This window comes from Zalophus californianus, chromosome 9 (assembly GCF_009762305.2).
Source record: "Zalophus californianus isolate mZalCal1 chromosome 9, mZalCal1.pri.v2, whole genome shotgun sequence".
In the NCBI taxonomy this organism is placed as follows: Eukaryota; Metazoa; Chordata; class Mammalia; order Carnivora; family Otariidae; genus Zalophus; species Zalophus californianus.
In genome coordinates, this window is record NC_045603.1 from 65,686,280 (window position 1) to 65,705,385 (window position 19,106).

General features: G+C 52.8%; 1 protein-coding gene across 1 annotated transcript in view; it reads left to right on the top strand.

The window, feature by feature from the left end:
- The first annotated feature begins 6,071 nt into the window (after nucleotides 1–6,071).
- VDR (vitamin D receptor) overlaps nucleotides 6,072–19,106 on the top strand; it is a 47,621-nt gene continuing 34,586 nt past the window's right edge. Inside the window, exons 1-2 of the mRNA XM_027595783.2 lie at nucleotides 6,072–6,183; nucleotides 17,813–17,892. Of these exons, the coding sequence (XP_027451584.1) occupies nucleotides 6,179–6,183; nucleotides 17,813–17,892 (85 nt within the window). The 5' untranslated portion in view covers nucleotides 6,072–6,178. The remainder of the gene's footprint in view (nucleotides 6,184–17,812; nucleotides 17,893–19,106) is intronic.

Consider the following 19,106-nt stretch of genomic DNA (forward strand, 5'->3'; position numbering starts at 1 on the left):
AGGGCAGCCCCAACACCCCCACCTTATTCCTCGGTATTATCAGCCAATTCCAGGCTTTTCCCTGAGGGCAGCACTGCCCCCAGCCACCTTCTCCCACTACCCGCCACCCAGCCTCGCACTTGCTCGTGTGACTTCCCTTCACCCTTGGCTTATGACTCGCTTCACCTTTGGTTTTCCCGCCCCACCCCTACCTCAGATGGGGACAGGAAGGCCTGCCAACTCCCCTTCAGCTGCCCCTGGGGGAATTGGGATTTATAATGGAGCCAAGACTTGGCCTCATGCTTCCTCTTCCCTCTTCCCCCATATCTGCAGCCTCTTCATTTTGTCTGTCCAGCTTCCCAGATCTCTGGGGGCCACACCATACCACAGGGAAGTCCAGCTGTCAAGTGGATAAACAACAAGAAGCGGAGGTAGTCAAACCTTGCTCGTGTGGATAAAGGGTGCAGGTCACTTGTTGTCAGGTTCTGGGGAACTGGTGAGCAGAGTGGAGGTCAGAGCCAGAGAAAAACTGCTTAACAGGAGATGGAGTCAGTCCTCCTGGACACTGGAGTTTGTCTCCTCTGGTCTGACTATTGGGGAAATGGTCCAGGGCGGGGACAGACTATTCTTGCTCAACCCAAGCTCTAGGCATTGGTGACAGTGACTGCATCCTGCTGCGGTGACATGTAGAAAAGAAACTGCCCTCCCTTCTGCGTTCTTGGTCCTCGTGGTCCAGATGCTCAGGGTAGGCTCCCTGGAGAGCCCTCGGGGGGCCAGCATGAGAGTGACTGGGGAGCCTGGCATGGGGGTAGGGCCTCATCGGTAAGGTGTAGGGACTGTCTACTCTGGCAGGAAGGAAGCTGTTCTCCTCAACAGCAAATGAAGAGGGCAGGTGAAGACCTCTTGGGAAGTCCCACCCTTTGAAGTGACTTGTGGGGCCAGCGAAGGGAAGAGGCCCCCTGGGCTGGAAGGGGAGGAGGGGGGCGGCTGGTCAGTAAATGGCAAAAGCGAGAAGCAGAAGCAGCAGGTGCTAGGGGCGTCTGAGCGTGTGTCATGCTTTTGCAAACCTGCCCTGCAGGTCCCGTGCCAAAGGAATAGGCCAAGCAGTGTTTCCAGAACCAGATGCCACACAAAGTCCCCATTCTGCGCAGGGGAGAGTCCTGGTCCTGAGCAGGGCGTGGGCAGCGGCACCAGCGGGCAAGTGGGAGCTTGGGCAGGACCCAGAAGCCAGTTCCTGGGAAGCTGCTGCCTCTCACTGGCCTTCTGACCACAGGTTGAAGCTTTGAGGTGTTGTGCAAGGTGTGACATTCCAGGCACTGTGGGGCACCTACGAGGCGCAAGGCTTTGCTGGTGACACATCCAGTGTGTGCCACCTGCTGGCATTGGATTTGTAGCTCCAAGAACAGCTACTCGCTGAACCCTGAGTTCAGTAGTACCGGGGGCTGTGCTAAATACATTGCGTGCGTGGCCTCCCAGACCCGCCACAACCTTGTGAGATAGGAAGCACTGTTTTGCTTCTTTTACAAATGGGAAACTGAGGCTTGGTGAGGTTGAGCAATGTGCCGAAGCTCCACAGCTGAGGAGTGGGACAGTCAGGACTCACTCTTGGGTCTGTTTTAACCTCCACGGAACCCTACCACTTCAGCATTCGTGGGAAGCCACAGGGCATTTAGCACCATGCCTTGTACATAATAGGCCAGCAATAAATGTTTGTGAGTGGCAGGGTTAGATTTACTAACTGGTTTGAACAGGTTGACCTGGGTGCAAGCTCAGTTTGCCCAAAGGTTACTCTGGGGACAGTGGCCTCTCAAAGGAGGCTCCCTCTGCCAGCACCCTCAGGCCTCAGGGCCTCTCCAGCAGTCTTGGGCACCTAACTTGGGTAAAAACAGCAGACAAGAACCTGAGAAAGAGAGACAGAGCTCCATGCAGAGAGATTGCCTGGGATCAAATAAGATTTGAGTGGTCTAGAAGGCAAATAACAAACACTCTCTCAATTTCACACAAGCCACTCTATTGATAACCTACTATGTGCTAGGGGCACCAAGGAAAGGTCATTGTTCCATTGGCCAACCGGGAGCTAATCTCATCCGTCTACCCTTCCCCCGCCTGGCCACCCCTTCAGAAATACTTCTGAAGCTAGCCCACCTGGAAGGAGAAATGGACTCTAGCTGCATCTAACAGCCTCTCTCTGCCAGGCACTGTGCAATTTCTTATCTCCTTTAACCTTGACAGCTTCTGCTTGAAGGAAACTGCTGTTACTCCCTCCAGCATGTGTATGGGGAACAGAGGCTGGAAGTGATGCAGCAGCCTGCCACGCTGCAGAATTAGCCCGTGACCCCTGCTCTGCCCTGCTTGTCGGTGCCGGGCCTGGCCGGGGCCAACCACTCTCGGTGCCAGAGCCCAGACACGGAGGGAGAAGGAAGAGAAAGTGCTCAGCCCACCCTTCAGCGGGGGCCTCTGGGGTTCCTCGGCATAGGACTGAAATGTTAGGTAGCTTGTTAGAAGCTGTGCTAGCAGCCTCACCGAATAGGAGGAACACGGGGTTTGAGTTGGACACCCTCGGGTTCAAATCCTGGCTTTGTCACTTTCTAGCTTGTGACCTTGGGCAGGTGTCTTAATCTCTCTGAATCTCAGTTTCCTTTATGTCAGCTGGGATAAGAATAACTCCCTTATAGAGCGTGTGTGAGGACTAGAGGTGATGTAAGTGAAGTGTCTGGCACGAAGTAAGGCCTCCAAAAGCATGGGCAGACAGATGGTCATTCGGTAGATATGCATTGAGGGCCTACTGTGTGGCAGGCACTATTCAAGACGCTGGGAATTTAACAGTGAAAAGTAAAGACTCTGGCAATTGTTCTCAGATTTACTAGACCAGAGACTCATCATTGCGAGAGGTCCCTTTAGAATCCAAGAATGTCTGTCTTGGTAGCTGGCTGCAGTCAGATTTGGTAAATTTCTCTTCCTGCCATTTGTTAGCTGATGAGCTTGGGAAAGTTATTTAGCTTCTCTGGGACTCAGATTCTTCCATTCTTTTTGTTTCTTTAACTGTGAAATATATCATACACACAATATGCTTATGTATAGATTAAAGAATAATATAATATATATGTATTATATATATCCTGTACATATCGCCTAAATTCGGAATGGAACATCGGTGACACCTTAAAAGCTCCCGTTCCTCTTCCCATTTGCATCCCCTTCCTCCCTCCCCACCCTGCTAATAATTTCCTTCCTTTTCTTTTTAAGTTATCATCTACGTGAGCCTTGCCAAACAATGTATTTGTTTACCTTCGCATGTCTTTGGAGCTTACCAACATGCATGCTCTCTGCGATGTAGGTCTTCTACTCCGTGTCACGTTTCTGAGATTCGTCCGTGTTGACGCACCCAGAGGTAGTTCACTAGTTTTCACTCAGCGTGGTGTGCACGGTAAGGATGTGCTGCAACGTGTCCATCATCCCTCATGGTGATGGACGTTTGGGTTGTTTCCAGTTTGGAGTTAGCATGGTGACACTGCCCGGAGTATGTCGTGCTTGTCTCCTGGTGTGCGTAGGTGTTTTTCTGGGGCTGGGACCTGGGGGTAGAGCTGCTGGGGCACAGGGAATTCGGTTGGGCATTGCTCTACAGTGCCCAACCCTCTTCCACAGTGCTGGTACCAGAAAGCACTCCCTTTAGCAGGGGATAAAATTTCCCGTTGTTCCCCATCCTTTTCAACACCTGATATAGACTTCATTTCTAAAATGAAAAAGTTGCACTTTCTAAAGGCCCCCTTCGGCTCTTGTAATTGAATCATCCTTGACTGGCTTTTGTGTACACCTGTCTGATGTGTCGTATGCAGGCGGCCCCAGCCTGACTCTGCGGGCGCTGTGCAGGGTCTCCGCGTGCGGTTGAAGCCTTCCTCGCTGGGCTCCCAGCAACAGTGAGGGAGGGATCCCACGGCTCCACACCCATCCCAACACTTGGCGTTCTGTTTGGTTCAACCAAGAGCCTGGTGACAGTGCTGAGCACATACTAGGTGACCAAGTGATACCTACTGAATTGCATTTTGCCAAAGGTGTTGGGATGGTAGATTTTTCCTGGGCAGTGATTTTGAGAAAAGGACATGGAAATCTCAGAACTCTGTGCTTACTAGCTAATCAAAGTTCAGGGCACTAGGGGCAGAGATGGGATTTACATCTGTCCAGGGCTTTTTGAACTTTTGAAGGCTCCAGGTGAGGTAAACTGAAGACTAATTGTTCAAAGTCTGGCCTTGATCTTTGACCCTCTGACTTGTCCAATCTGAGGAGCGGGGTGGGGGGGTACTTGAGGGTTGGGGTGGAGAGAACAGAGGAGGTGCCCTGGGGAAAGGAGCAGAATGCCCGCAGAGAACCCTTTTCCCTTCCAAGGTTGAACACTCTGCCTGGAGGTGCTAGGTTGAAGAGGTGTTAGATAGACCCTGTGTCCTGGCAGCCACATCAACAGCCAGCTGCCCACTCACGCAGCCACCCACAAAAGAATGTGGCTGGCTGGGCAGTTGCATGGGCCACCCCAGGCCGCAATCCTGTAATTACCCCTCTAGTCTGTGCCTGTCAGCTCCAGAGGCAGGCGAGTGCCTCTGCCCTGGGCCTCAGCTTGGTCACTAGGCCCATGCTGGGCTCCGTGGTAGAGCCCCACCTAGTCTTCAAGCACCTCCCACCCCACTCTGCCCCATTGTCTCTCTTTACACCAACCTTTGACCTCTGTGAGGCTAACATACCAGATAAAAGCTGACAATCGTAATAAACCAAGGCTTATTATAACTGACACATTCCAGGCACCGTGTTAAATGTTTTCATGCATTTTCTCACGTATGCCCTTCAATAATCCTATGGGGTAGGTAATATTGTTATCCCCATTTTACAGAAGAGGAAACTGACGTTCAAAGAAGTTGAGTGGTGGGGAGCCTGGGTGGCACAGTCGGTTAAGTGTCCAGTTCTTGGTTTCAGCTCTGGTCATGATCTCAGTGTTGTGAGATTGAGCCCCAGGTCCGGCACCATGCTCAGCGTAGAGTCTGCTTAAGTTTCTCTTTCCCTCTCCCTCTGCCCCTTTCCCCTGCTCTCTTCTCTCTCTAAAATAAATAAATACATCTTAAAAAAAAAAAAAAGAAAGAAAGAAAGGAGACGTTAAGAGTTTAAATTTCTTTCCTAAGTCAGAACTAGAACTTAAATCCAGATCTCCTGAAGTCCAGAATGTCTGCCCCTGCTTCACCTGCCCACGAATTGCCCTGTGTGGTGTCCCGGTTGTTCAACTCCGTCTTCCCTCTCCCCTTCCTGTCTGAGGAGGGCTGGTAGAGAGGCAGTAGGTGGTGCCAGTGGAGGGTGAATGGGACAGTTCCAGGCTGGCCAGGGTGATGCTGGAAAACACCTTCGGGGCAGAGTTCTTTGTTCCAAACAACTCTGAGTTTCCGGACTTCTGCCAGGGGCGGGAAGGTGCCTCTGCCCAGCCTATTTGGCAAGCACACCAACATCTTGGGTGCCATGATGTTAAGAAGTGGGGGTGACAGCCTCAGGTAAAATTCCATTATCATGAACTCCGTCGGAGATCTGAACAGCTTTGTTGAGATGAAACTCTGTTAACCAGTGTGCCGCGGAAGAACTCGAGCGTGGAGCCTGAGAACCCGGAGGGGAAGTGGAGCTAATTTGCCATTTAGTGTCTTTTAGTAAAGTTCTGGAAGGTTTTGGAACTTGGAAGGAGAAGGAGAGTCAGGGTTCCTTCTTGAAAGCCAAGCTCCTGGCTGGTTGGGGCAGGGCCGGGGCGGGGGCCGGGGGGTGGTGTGGAAGCTCTGTGCTCAATTGCACCTGACAGGGCTGAGCCTGTCTGTTCAATGGTCCATGTCCCCGCTGTGTTTCCAGCCCCTGAGAACAGGGCTGGAGCCCATCTTGGAAGTGTCCCAACTCCACACAACACCTAACTCATCACAGCTATGCTCAGTCACTGTTTATTGGATGGAAATATGTTTCTAGGTAGCCTGGGTCCCCTGAGCTAGAGAAGAGAGTTGAAGGGCAAGTGCTTCGTGTGACTAAAACATTATACGAAAAGCTGGGCTGCAGCTCAGAGGACTTGTCCCCAGTTCCCAAAGCAATCCTGATAAGAACAAGCACTAGCATTCCCTGAGCAGGTGCCACTACCAGGTGCTGTGCTGAGTCCTTGACATGCATAATCTCATTGGAGCCTCACAGACGAATGAGGTAGGTATCTTTTTCTCCTCTTGCAGGCCGGGGAACGGGAGCTTAGAGAGCTCTGGTCACTGGTTCTGGGACGCAGCCGAGGGGAACCGAAGGGGGGCGGTGGAGGCAGGGTTTGCACTCACACAGCTGCGTGCACAGCCTGTTCTCTCACCTGTGAGGCTGGAGGGCTGCAAACCCGGGGCTGGGGGGGATGGAGGGCACAGCCTGGTCCGGAGGGGTAGCTCCACCTCAGGCCAGCAGGGCTGCCACCGGGACTACAGCCCAATGTGGCCAGATTATCCCATATTTTTAACAGGAAGCTAGACATCCAAAAGTGAAATCTCTCTATTTTTCAGAAACATTGACAACTAATTTAAAAATTTTTGATGACCAGTGATGATGGTGGTGGTGGTACACAGCACCCACTCGTGGCCAGGTTTAGCCTGTGGGCCTCCAGTGTGTGTTCTGGTAGTTTCTTTTTTTGAACACGTGACTGTTAGACAGAGTGGGACCAGGAAGGCCCTCGTGGATACCGAACTCCTCACTAAAGGCATGATGGCTCTCCAGGGGCCCACTGCGCAACACGCCATAAGACCTTACAGGGCCCAAGTGTTTCTTTCTGGAGAGTTATCATGAAATCAGGCTGATTATAGTCCATGAGTGAATCCCCTCCCCCTCCCCCTCCCCGACCCTGTATCCCTGGCAGATATTTTCCCGCAGATGTTAGAAGGAAAATTCTGTGTAGAGAAATCAAAAAGAAACTAATAGTCAAGCAAAGGGTCTCTAGGAAAAAAGGAAGGAAGGAAGGAAGGGAGGGAGGGAGGGAGGGAGGGAGGGAGGAAGGGAGGAAAGTAGAACTTGGGGCTTGGGCTTGGGCGGCAGAGAATGACGCAGACGCTGCAGTTTGGCCTCTCCCGGCTGTGAGGACCTCGGGCTGCTGGATAGTGTCGTGCTCCCTGCACTACTCCAACGTGCTCTCACAGCCTTGGACTTTCACACCTGAATTTCATCCTCCTTTTAAGACCTGGAGGAAATAATTGTAAATTAGTAACATTTTTATGGACTATCAATCACAATTTGTACAAAACACTTTCTTTATTTTTAGATTTTATTTATTTATTTGACAGAGAGAGAGAGCATAAGTAGACAGAGAGGCAGGCAGAGGGAGAGGGAGCAGCAGGCTCCCTGCTGAGTGGAGAGCCCAACGTGGGGCTCGACCCCAGGACCCTGGGATCATGACCTGAGCCGAAGGCAGACACTTAACCAAGTGAGCCACCCAGGTGCTCCTAAAACACTTTATCTCAGCTGATACAGCAGTGCTATGAGATAGGCAGAAGGGTGGAGAAGCCCCTTTCCCAGGCTTGGTAAATGAGCAGTGTTTTCTCTTTCTTCTTCCTTCCGTTCCATCAGAGAGGAGTAGCCATGGAGGATTGAAACCCAGCATGCAGGCGGCACGGGGTTCCCACAGGCCTGCCCTTCCCTGCCACCCTCCCTCCTCACCTGGGGTTAACCCACTGGAGGTCCGCCCTCCCTGAAAATCCCACTCTAGGGGGAGTGTGGAGGGGGCATGGAGAGGGCCCTAACCCAGTGGGTGGCCCGTGGCCAGCTTCCTCCCCAAGGCTGCCCCCACTGCCTGCCACCTTGAGCTATTGTTCCCAAAGCTGGGCAGAAAATAGCTCACTCCAGGGAATTATTTTTGTCTCTGTTAAACTTCAATCCTGAGCTACTAAAGAGCCTGGCTGCAGAGTTGTTTTTCAGGTCAGGGGGAGCTCTGGCAAAAGTAAGGTGTTGGGGGATGTGTAGGGGAAGCGGTGGGTGGAGGGGCTGCCCCCTCTCCCCACCCCAGGGAGCAGACATGGGCCCCAGGCCCCTGCCTCTTCCCCTAGAACACTGCCCATCTGTGCCTGACTAGCAGCAACTGCAGCTGACAGAGGGCGGCCTGCCCCAGCGGGAGTGACGGCTCCCTCACAGCTCCTTCAACTGAGGGCAGGCTCCCAGCCGCCCCATCAGGTGCCTTTCCCAGGGATGTTTGCTGCTGTGGAAGCATGTGGAGTAAAAGCAGTGGCAATTCTGTCCCCTGGTGCTGAGGCCCAGGTTGGGGGGTGGGGGTGGGCAGGCCAGACCGCAGGGCAGCTGGGGGCTGCAGACAGCTGGTGTAGCTCCTCCCGAGCCCTGCAGCAGCCCTGAAAGTGCTCTGTGGAGTAAATCTGTTCCATCTTTGCCCCTGGGTGTCAGAGAAAAACAAGGAAAAGGAAGATGGCCAGTGGATAGGGCTGTGGGAGGGGATTATAGTTTGGAGAGGGTTCAGGGGTTAGGACAAAGGCAGCTATTTCCTACCACTTTGTGGCTCTGGGGAAGAATCCTCCAGACAGATCTGGCCGTGTGGGCCTGAAACATAGAAACAAGGCTGTCTTCAGCTCTAGGTCTGAGGGGAAGGCCGGGCTGCTTCTGTTGCCAGCAGTGAGCGTGGACATTTCGACCCAGGGTATGGGTTGGCGTGTGCCCACACGGGTCGGGGACTTTCCGCAGGTGTGAGTGCTGTGAGTTGTTTGTGAGCATTGTGTGTCTGTCTGTGGCTGATGCCCTTCCTTACAGCGATTCCTGGCAACGAGGAAGTGACCTTGTTGACTGGGAGAGAGCGGTGAGCCAAGTGGCTCAGTGGAGGCAGGTTTGGGGATGGGTGGCTATATGCAACTCAGCTCTCCCCATGCCAGGCAACCATATCTGGCTGCCCTGGACAGAGTGATGCATTCAATAAGGATTGAACCGGTGACGTGCGGCTGAGCTGTTCACCGACTTCCGTCTGTCCTTTGTGAGGCTTCTTCTGTTCTTTCTTTGGTTTTCTCTCAGAAAACATCTATTTTCCTATTCAGCTGGGCTGAGTTTTCTAGAACTCTCTCCTTTATCTCTGCCTTTCAGCTCAGTTGTGATGGTCCTACTCTGGGGGTAGAAGATTTGCCCCAAAGGAGGATGGAGGTGGTGGTGGCTCTGGGTGTGCACCAGCTGGGACCTCCACCGTCTGAAGAAGAGGCCCACTGCTTTGCTGGCCTTGGGGCCCTTTCTTGATAAACCAGTAGCAGAGAGCCCTATTTTTATTTTCTGCACAACACCCGAGCTCGATTCAGGTTGGAATGGGAATCCAACTGGAGTCTGAACGACTTCAGTTTGAATATCATTACAATAATTTAAAATTCCTGGTATTCAAGACTCAGTGGGTTTACTAGAAGAAGTAGTCTGTAGAAGGAAGAATGGAAGATACCTACTATGCCAATGAGTGTGGTCAGTTTGGTTCTTCTCTTCCTGGTGGCCTCCCTGTCTCCGGCCGTGCAGAACTAGTCTCTCCGCCTCTGACATGCCCTTTCCCCTTTTGCCTCTCGGCCTCTGCACAAAGGCTGTCTGCCTGGAAGCCTCATTAGCCGTCCTACCACTGCCATGTTGAACTATGATCCTTCCTGTCTCCGTTGGCAGGCTGATAAGCGACCTCCTCCGAAGAGCCTTCTTTACCTTGCCAGCACAAAGCTAGGGGCGCTCCTGCACGCTCTTGTCCTGTGGGCTGACCTGTATGGTGCTATGGACCCTACTCACTTGTCCTTCCCATTTGTTCCCCTCCGTGGACCGGAAGCTTCAAGAGGGCAGGGTCTCTGTGTGTCTGTCCATTGTGTCTCTGACTTCCAGGATGGGCTTGCCATGGTGTTGGTGCTTAAAACCAGCTAGGGGTCACCATCGAAGATAAGGCATCAGAGGCCAGAACCAATATGCCCACCACAGTGTGAGGTCAAGAAGAAATGTTACAGTTCCCTGGCCGTCCAAGGGCGTCCCTGAGAAGAAATGTCTGGGGGGATGTCTGGAACCCTGACAAAGCTGAAGTCCTGGGAAAGATCTTTGGGGGAAACGGTTCTGATCAGAAACTGAGGAGCAGCTTGGTGTTACCTTGGGGTAACTGCTCTGTGCTCAAAAGTGGATGGGAACCTCTCTCTTTGGCCCAGGCCCTGAAAAGCTTCCTGAATACCTGAGGAGTGTCCACCCCCTCACTAATAACCCAGAAGATAGAGAGGATGCATCGGGTGGATCGGGACCTTTGGGACTAGAGCTGCCCTACCTGTCCCAGAAGACCTGGGATCCTTCACTGTTTCTGGCACAGGCCTAACCGCCTATCCCAGCATAAGTGAAAGGCTTTGCAGGGCCCCTAGGAGCTGGGGGCAAATAGGAGTGCAGGTTCACTGAGCCAGAGTCAGCCCAGTGTCCAGGTTGGGGGCCACGGTGTGCCCCCTGTTGCCGGGGCACCTGCAGCTCCCACTGCCACCTCTGGGCCCCAGCCCCCGGCTCTCTGCCCCAGTCTTCCCCTGCGTTCTGCGCCTGCACATGGGCAAAGCAGGTGAGGAAGTGCCACTGCCCCGATGACACACAGGCCATGCACGTCACGGGGCCGCTGAGCTTCCAGTCCCGCTAGGAGAGAACAGATATATGACAGATGCATGACCAGCCCTAGGTGACAGAAATGGGAGGAAGATGGCACTGGAAGGCAGAGGGAAAGGAAGGAAAGGGTGATAAGCAGAGGGGCTCGGTAATCCGTGGCACCTAGGGAGCCACGGGTCTTCGCTTCCTTGCAGAGGAAAAGTCCCAATGTAGCTCAGCTTCTCTGCTTGTAGGGGAGAGATTAGAACGATCCATTTTTCCCCACCCCGAGCAGCCAGATTTTTGGAAGCCAACAGCCAATGGGTGGGGTGGTCGGTTTTTTCCCAGTTCAGTGGAAATGTGGCTTTCTAGACAATGTTTGGAGTGGTATGTTCGGGACTGAGAGCAGGCTTTCTGCCCTTCGTGCGCCTCTCTGGAGACTTTTCCAGGCTCTGGACTCTCCAGTGACTGTACCGAGAGCAGTTAGAGCTCTTAACGATGAGCACAAGCTTCCATCAAACTGCAGTGTGTCAGGCACTGGGCACGGTGCTGAGTGCTACACAGAGATGTGGGTCCCTGCAGCAGCCCCGTGCCCCAGGGGCCATCATGTCCCCGTTTGTAGAGAAGGGTGCAGGAATGGGCTTTGGGGGAAGCTGGATGGTAGGCAGATTGCCCAGGGTGTCAGGCTGGCCAGGCTGGTTGTGGAGGTAAGCAAGGGATCTGATGCTGAGGATCCTGAGTATCTCAGAGCTGGTGGGACCTGGGGCTTGGGTACTGACCTTTAGGACAGTGCAGGGAGTCTCTGAGTGATGCAAAGACTGCATTGGTCCCAGAGGAAAAAGGAAAAGAAGACTGGCCAGGGTGGACTGGGATGGGGTAGGCCTCAAAGACATCTGTCTGAGCAGGGGTGGACTCAGGCCTACGCAGACTTGGGCCAAGGGCCCGGCAGTGAAAAAGATACTTAGTCTTGGTAGAGGCCCGCAGAGACACTAGCAACTGGGCTTGGGAATCTCTTGGGAGGGAGAAGCGGCCTTCTCCTATTGTCCTGAGGCCATCCTTGTTGTTGCTTTAAATCCCATTCAGCCATCCGCTACATTAGCACTAGTAGGAGTTCAGGTCTCCCCAGAGGAGGGCTAGAACCACTTCCCCTGTATGCTTGGTGTTCTCCATTTGGGCTGCTCCAATGTCTATTCCTTGGTCTCCAAGTCACTGGACCAAGAGTCTCCTGGTCCCATCAACTTTGGCCTGGAGCAGATACCCCACGGAAGTACCGCCACCCTTGTATCCCAGGAGGGCCTCCTAGAGTAGGGAGAGAGCAGACCAGGCACATCCCACTTCCCTCTAAGATACTCCCTTGCTGCCTTGAGTCCTGATCCATTTCTTCAGGACACAGAGGCCAGAGCCAGGAGTGGGAGCTGGTTGGGCAAGAGCAAGTGGGTAACCTTTACCCACTTTGTTCCTTTGCGTGGTGTGTCAGGATGTCATCGGGGTTGGGTGGTCCCACTGCAGTCCACATCAGGGCCTCTTCCGTGGCTTCCCACCGTTCCCCTCTTCCCATGACCCATTTCTCTCCCACACCACTCCGACCCCCTGGAAGCTACTCAGGCTGGTGATGAGGGGTTTTGAACTTGCCCAGGGTGGAGGTGGAGAAGCACTCTTCCTCATTTGTGGCCTTGGGACAGGTCCCTCCCCCTCTAATGGCCTTAGTTTCTTTGCTCTAAAACCAGAGAGATTGGGCTGCAGCTTATGAATGGGCTGGTTCCCTATGCTTCACCAAACACTGTCACTGCCCACACTTTCTAGCAGTGACAGGGCCTGGCCTGCTTGCTACCTGGAGAGCCGTAATCAACCCAGAAATCTTGTTGACAAAGCTAAGGGCAGAGTTTCCACTGGAAAAAAGCAGCTTGCAGGAATAATTGTTGTTGATAAGAAGTGGAAATATATCTCAGTAAGCTATGTATCTCCAGCCCCACTGCCTGGGGCCCTGTGGGCTCCTGCCTCTGGGTTCTGCTCAACTCCTAGAAGCTTGCCAGTGCTCCCAAGAGTAACAAGACAGTCAGCTAAGAGAGAGTCATGGTAAATGGCCAATAGAGTGGGAGCTGATAGCATGGTTCTATGGAGTGGTCCACTGACCCTTGACCTGTATGGGGTGTCAGTCCATGACCTTTATCAGGTTCTCAAAGGTGATGTATAATTCCCCAAAAGTTTGATTAGGAAGCACCTTCAGGGGCACCTGAGTGGCTCAGTCGGTTAAGCGTCTGACTGTTGGTTTCCATCCAGGTCGTGATCTCAGTGTCGTGGGATGGAGCTCTGTGTCAGAGGGGAGTCTGCTTAAGACTCTCTTTCCCTCTCCCTTTCTCTCTGCCCCTCCCCCTCTGGAATAAATAAATAAATCTTAAAAAAAAAAAGAAGCAACTTCAGGGTAAACTGTTTCCTGCAACTGCTGGAACATCCGTCACTTAAATTCCCATGGTTCAGTCAGTCGTTAAATAGTTTGGGATGTCTTGCCTGTGTTCTTAGTGCTGCAGTGCTGAGGGCCAGCCTCCCCTGGACACAGCTAAGCCAAAGAGAGGAGACAGGCAGGCTTGGGGGAGCTTATGCAGCTACTCACACTCTCTTACAGAGCCCTTTTCTTGGACTGGAAATTGTTCTCTCTAGGCGAAGGCCACGGAGTAAGACACTGTACTCCCCCGCCCTTATTTACTGCCCTTGTGGGAATCATGGTCATACCCGGAAGTTTACGAGGTCTAAGCCAAAATTAAATGTGGCCCCATTATCTTCTCTTCTTCTCCCCTGCAACCTCACGTACACCATAAATATTCTAAAATTTTCTACTTTTTACGATCGTTTTCTAGCAGATGAGGAATGGGCCCTTGTTTAATTTGCACAATGATGCCACGTGGTGGTCCCACCAACCCTTCTTCCAAGAACTCTGTGGGAATGGCCTCGTAGCTTCACCTTATTTCCATCTTAGATGGCTGTAAAGAGTTGGTCTAGGGCCAGTGATTGAAAGCTACAGGGACTATTCCATCTGTGCATAATGAAGAACTTTCTAAGCATACAGCCATCCAAAGAAAGTAGATTGCCATGGGAGATAGTTCTCCATCAGGAAAAAAATTCAAGTACAAGTTAGAATATTACAGAGGGGATTTAAGAGGGTTGGACTAGGTTTTCCTTCCAACCTTGAGAGGTCTGAGGTGACCGATATCTCTTGGGTTTTACTTTGGACATTATAGTCTGCAGAAAATAATTTCCAACCATTCTCACTGTAATTTAAAATGTGTGTGTGTGTGTGCATGTGTGTGCGTGTGTGTGTGTGCGCACACGCGTGTGTGTAGGGGTGGGGAGACAATGAGGCAAGAAATAGTTTCGACAAATTCTGTTCATACGGTGCACTTTCCTCTCCCCTTTCCCTCTTTTCCACTCTGTTCCCCCTCAGCTTCTTCTGGGAGGTAATGCTGAGACTGTTCTGGAAAAAGAATGTGGACATATACTGGGGATGGTGGGAAGGGAGGAAAGGCCTCACCTTAGCTGGCCATGACATTGCTGTGCCTAAGTTACACTAGAATAAAGAGATGGCCAAAAGTGAGGTATGTCCTATAGCATTCAGCACCCTGTGGACAGAGTTGAAAGGATGATGAAGTGAAAAACACCAAGAAAAGGGTGAGCACACACAAGCTCGTGTATAGCGTGGTGGGTGTACACACTGACCCATCTACTCCAGAGAGAGATGCACTTGTGGTTCATTCTGTGTGTGCCAATTTCAGGAAGAAGAATTTTCTCTCCCTCTTCTGGGAAATCACTTAGCTTTCCATTTCTTTCTAGAAGGAGAGGGAGCTCTGAGCCAATGTCAACAATTAGAAGGCTCAGTTTTGATCCCTCCAGTCCCAGACTGGCAAGCAAGGCCCACCCCCTCCGGGCTCCCCTTCTCCATGGGGCCCGCGAGGGGCCACACCACTCATGCCCTTCCTGGTCCTTGGCTTCTGAGGGTGAGTGAACTTCACTTGCACTAGCATGGTATTGGGGCTCAAACGGGTTCCTGAGGAGGTCTGAGAGAAAGCTCAGTGAATGGTCTTAAGGCCTCATCATGATGGGAAATCCAGCCTTGGAGTTGCACACTCTCAGATCTGGAAAAGATCTTAGAGGTCAGACCTCTCGTCCACCGCTTATCGGATACTCCAGGGCCATAGCTTTACTGCCCTCAGGACTCCCAGGACGGTTCAGTGAATGTGGTGGGGTAAAACCGAGCCCAGTGGCACTTTGATCCCGGTTTCCCCAGGCTCTGCCCAGCACACTCTGCAGCCACCACCCCCACGAGACTGTTCTAGGCGAGCCTGCCCCAGGGAATGCCCATTTAGCAGAAGCCCTGGAAGATAAGGTGCGGGTGGTGTGAGCTGACAGGCAGACATGTAGGATGGGCAGTGGTTGTGGCTTCAATGACTGGAAGGAAACACGTTATCTCCTCACTTCTTGTTAAGGCAGGGTCAGGACTGGGTCAGGCTCAGGCAGGGGTTTTGATGTGGGATGCAGTCCCTGGAGGAATGGAAGCCAGGGGCTTTCTGCAGAATTGAGCTCCCCACCCAGTTTCTCTGAGGCTCAGTGCCAGGGGTTTGGGTATTTCTACAGCAGAGCAGGAGGGGGTTGCTCTGGGGACAGTCCCAGCCGAAGCAATGGGATGTTCTATGTACTCAGAACATGAATTGCAGGGAGGGCTGGGGGTTGTATGATGTGGCAAAGGGGGGTGGTATGAAGCGCTTTTTTTTCCACTAGTCCTTTTTCTACCCTGTGTCTTTGCCCCACTTTCCATGCACTTGAACTTCAGGCTAAATCTAGATTACTCTCTCCTAAAAGGACCATCCAGTAGTGCACAGTTGCCTGGTGAGGAGAGGCCCATCTGTCGAATGGGGTTTTCCCGGTAAGAGGGGCTGCTGCCTGCCATCCCCTGACTTCGAGAGCTGTGGAAGCAAAAGTGCCGTGACATCCTTCCATCACGACCCGGGGATTGTTCTCTTCATTGCTCCCTGACTTAGTGGAAGTGATGGGCATGCAGGACTTCGGGCTGGGGTGATGACTGAGCTCTTTCCCTGAGGAAAGGCAATGGAGTGGGGAGTCAAGGCTCAGCTTTGGGCTCCAAAGACAATCGACTTCTCTGTGCCTTCGTTTTCCCATGGCTAGAATAGGGATCATACCAGGGCCCGCCTGTTGAGGTTGTGAGGCCTCAGTGAGTGAGCATGTTGGAGAACTTGGAGCAGGGCTCAGTAGAGAGTATGGTGTCTCCGCTGATGGTCGCTGGAATGGAAGGGGTCAGCAGGAGCAGTGGAAGCATCTGGGCCTTGCACTCAGCTTGTCTCTGTTTGGCCCTGGCCCCACCACTTGGCTGGCCATGGCACCCTGGGCAAGTCACTGAAAGTGCTCTGGACTTCGGCTTTGCCATCTGTCAAGTGGGACAGCTCCCCAGCTCCCAGGACTGTTATGAGACTTATGTAGATGGTACGTATAGAGCCTGACAGGTTGGCACATGGTAGATACTCCGCACACTCTTTTTTTAAGCTCAAGGGTGGTAGTCTACCTGGATCTCAAGTCTGACTTTTGAAAATCTTAGGGGTTGAAGACAGGAAGGCAGTGGTCCTTTCTGTACCGACTCAGTCCTCACCTCAACCTCTGAGGAGCACACAGGGAGTCCGGGAAATTGATAAGGCCATGGGGTAGAGTCCAGAAGAGTGTGGTCAGCTGGGGGCCTTGGGCACTACAAGCAGGGGGAGTGAAGGAGAGCCTGGCTTGGGGGTAAGTGACATGTCTGTCCCCAGCAGGTATGCCTCCTCCCACCCACGGCCCTTGGGAGCAGGCCAGCCTGGCTCAGGTTATTTCTGCTCATTGTCCATCAGCATTTTCCTCGGATGTTTATTGGGAGCTGCCAGTGCCCAAGGGGATAGTAAATGGGTTCAGTGGGCTGACAGTCCTAGGGCCTATGTCTTGGAATTCCCCTGGGCTCTTCCCTTCCCTGCCTAGTTGGGCCTCTGCGAGGCAGAGAAACAAAAGCTGGGGGTCTGGACCTTCCCCATCTAGGGATTGGCTTACAGGCCTTTGCCAGGGTTCAGGGTCAGGCACCTCCTGTTGGCATCAGGGAAGGAAGTGTGTGTGTGCGTGTGTGTGTGTGTGTGGTCTGTCTGTCTCTATGGGTAGACAAGCAGGGCTGGGTGTGGGTAGAAGTGGGAAGGGTGAAATTCTGCCAGCCCCACCTTGATGACCCAGCATGCCACTAACACATAGACTCTGGGCACCAGAGTTGGCCCACCTTCAGCCTTTGCTGAGGCCGGGGATGTGGAGCGTGTCTCAGGAAGAGCTAAAAGTGGCAGAAAACATCCTGTCTGAAAGCAGTGAGTTGCTGTATTTAACCCCTGCTGTACTTGTTCCAGCCACACCCAGTCTGCAGACAGGCATCCCAAACACCTGTCTTTCAGGCGTCCCAAGAGGCCAGGCCCCGGCCTGCAGTCTCCGCCTGCACCATTCCCAGCCCCACTGAGGTGTCTCGGCAGTACTACCCGGGGTGGGGTCTTTTCCCTGCCATCAGCAGCGTGCCAGGCCACCCTCTGGCTCTGCTCCCCACTGAGCATCCCTCAAATCTGGGGGTGGGGGCCATGGGAGCAGCGGAGGTCCCTTAGAAAAAAGCCCTTCCCGGGCGCCTGGGTGGCTCAGTCGGTTAAGTGTCCGTCTGCCTTCGGCTCAGGTCATGATCCCAGGGTCCTGGGATCGAGTCCACATCGGACTCCCCACTCAGTGGGGGGGCCTGCTTCTGCCCCTCCCCCTCTGTTCATGCTCACTCTCTCTTTCTCCCTGTGTCTTGAATAAATAAATAAATAAATAGATAAATAAATAAATAAATAAATAAATATCTTTTAAAAAAGGAAAGCCTTTCCTCCCTCCCGACACCCTCTGCTGTGAAAGAAACAGGAGAACTTACAGCAGGGACCACATGCTGATTGCTGCCCCCCCCACCTCTTCCCCACTGCTTCTCGCTACTCCCCGCCTCAAGGGAGGGCCCGTTCTGGCTGCTGCCTATCTCCCACCCCCTCACCCCTGCCAGTGATGACATGGCACGCCTGTGCCCAACAAATCACTCTGTCACGTTTTCAGTCCCTGATCTGGAGACTAAAGTCTCTGGAAAGAATCTCACCTACTACATGTTGGGCTTGCTAGAGGACTGGCTATGGTCAGTGCGAGCTGTAGATAAAGTCTTTCCCCTTTGTCATTGCAGGGTCCTTTTGGTTGGCTGCGTCTGTAACCTCACAGAGGGGCATCCCTGGGCTCAACTTACCTGCCCCCCTGCTCCTTCAGGTGGGTGTTTAACTCATCAGCCCCAGCCTCCCTGGCCTTCTGTCTTCCAGGGGCACGTGCGGGCCATAGGAAGGAGGGGGCCAAGGGAAGGAAGAGAATACTACCCTGGGCTTTGCATATGCGGGGCAGGTCCTGTGTCAGCAGAACCCACAGCAGCCCACTCCTGAGACCCAGAGCCAGCTAGAGGCCGGGTGGGGGCTCAGAAGGGAGGGGCTTGCTGACTCCCAGGCCAGGCCCCCAGGGGACTGTCAGGCATGGTTATGTTTCCTACCCGGCTCTAGTCTCCTCTTTATCCCTCCCACCTTGCACAGTCTCTGCCTGCCATTGCTGGGACTGCCAGCTCTCAGGCCGTATATGCCTGGGCCTCTTTTCCACCTCTGGACTCTGGTCCTGGGCCCTGGCTCCTTGGTAGCAACAAATAACCCCAAACAGAGCTGAGTTTTCTCTCAGCTCCCCTGAAATGGTCCTGTATTTTTGTGGGCCTCTGGCTGCTGGGTCCAGCCTTCTCTCTGGCCTGACCAGGGCCCGGGCCCCCACCCCCTGGCCAGCAGCCTTCCCAGTGTCAAGGTAACAGTTCACGCAGTTGCAGGAAGGCACTGTTGCCATGCTGGGGTATCCTGTTCTTCCAACTCTCCTGCATCATGACATCCCCAGTGAGCCCGTGTGATGGTGCACGCTTGTTGGACCGATTTGACTGGTATTCCCCCTGCCACCCCCTCGACGCCCACATTTGATTTCTCTTTTTTCCACCAAATCCACCAGATGGTTGGTCGCCTGGATGACACAGACTCTGTAGCAATATCATGATGACTGAGAGTTGCAACATCTCAGCTGACCTGGGGCTAAGCCACAAGCATCCTAGACAGTTTCTCCTATTGCCCCACGATGGTATTGGGCCTCTGGGATCCCTGCCCATGGCTTGGATGTGTGCCTCCCAGGGGGAGTCAGCTTGGACTTGGGATGGGCTACCGGGATGATGTTGACAAACCCACAGACGCTTTTTCTTCTATTTTTAATTGTTTAAAAATTGTGCAATGTCTTATATACACAGACAGGCATATAAAACATAAAATCGTGTTTTAATAATAATAATAAAAGTAATAAGATACCATATACCTACCCCTCGAAGAAATAGAGTGTAGTTACTACATAAACCTGTCCCCAATCTCAATTCCTTCAAGGTTTCTGTTAATCATTCCTTTGTTCTTTTTTTT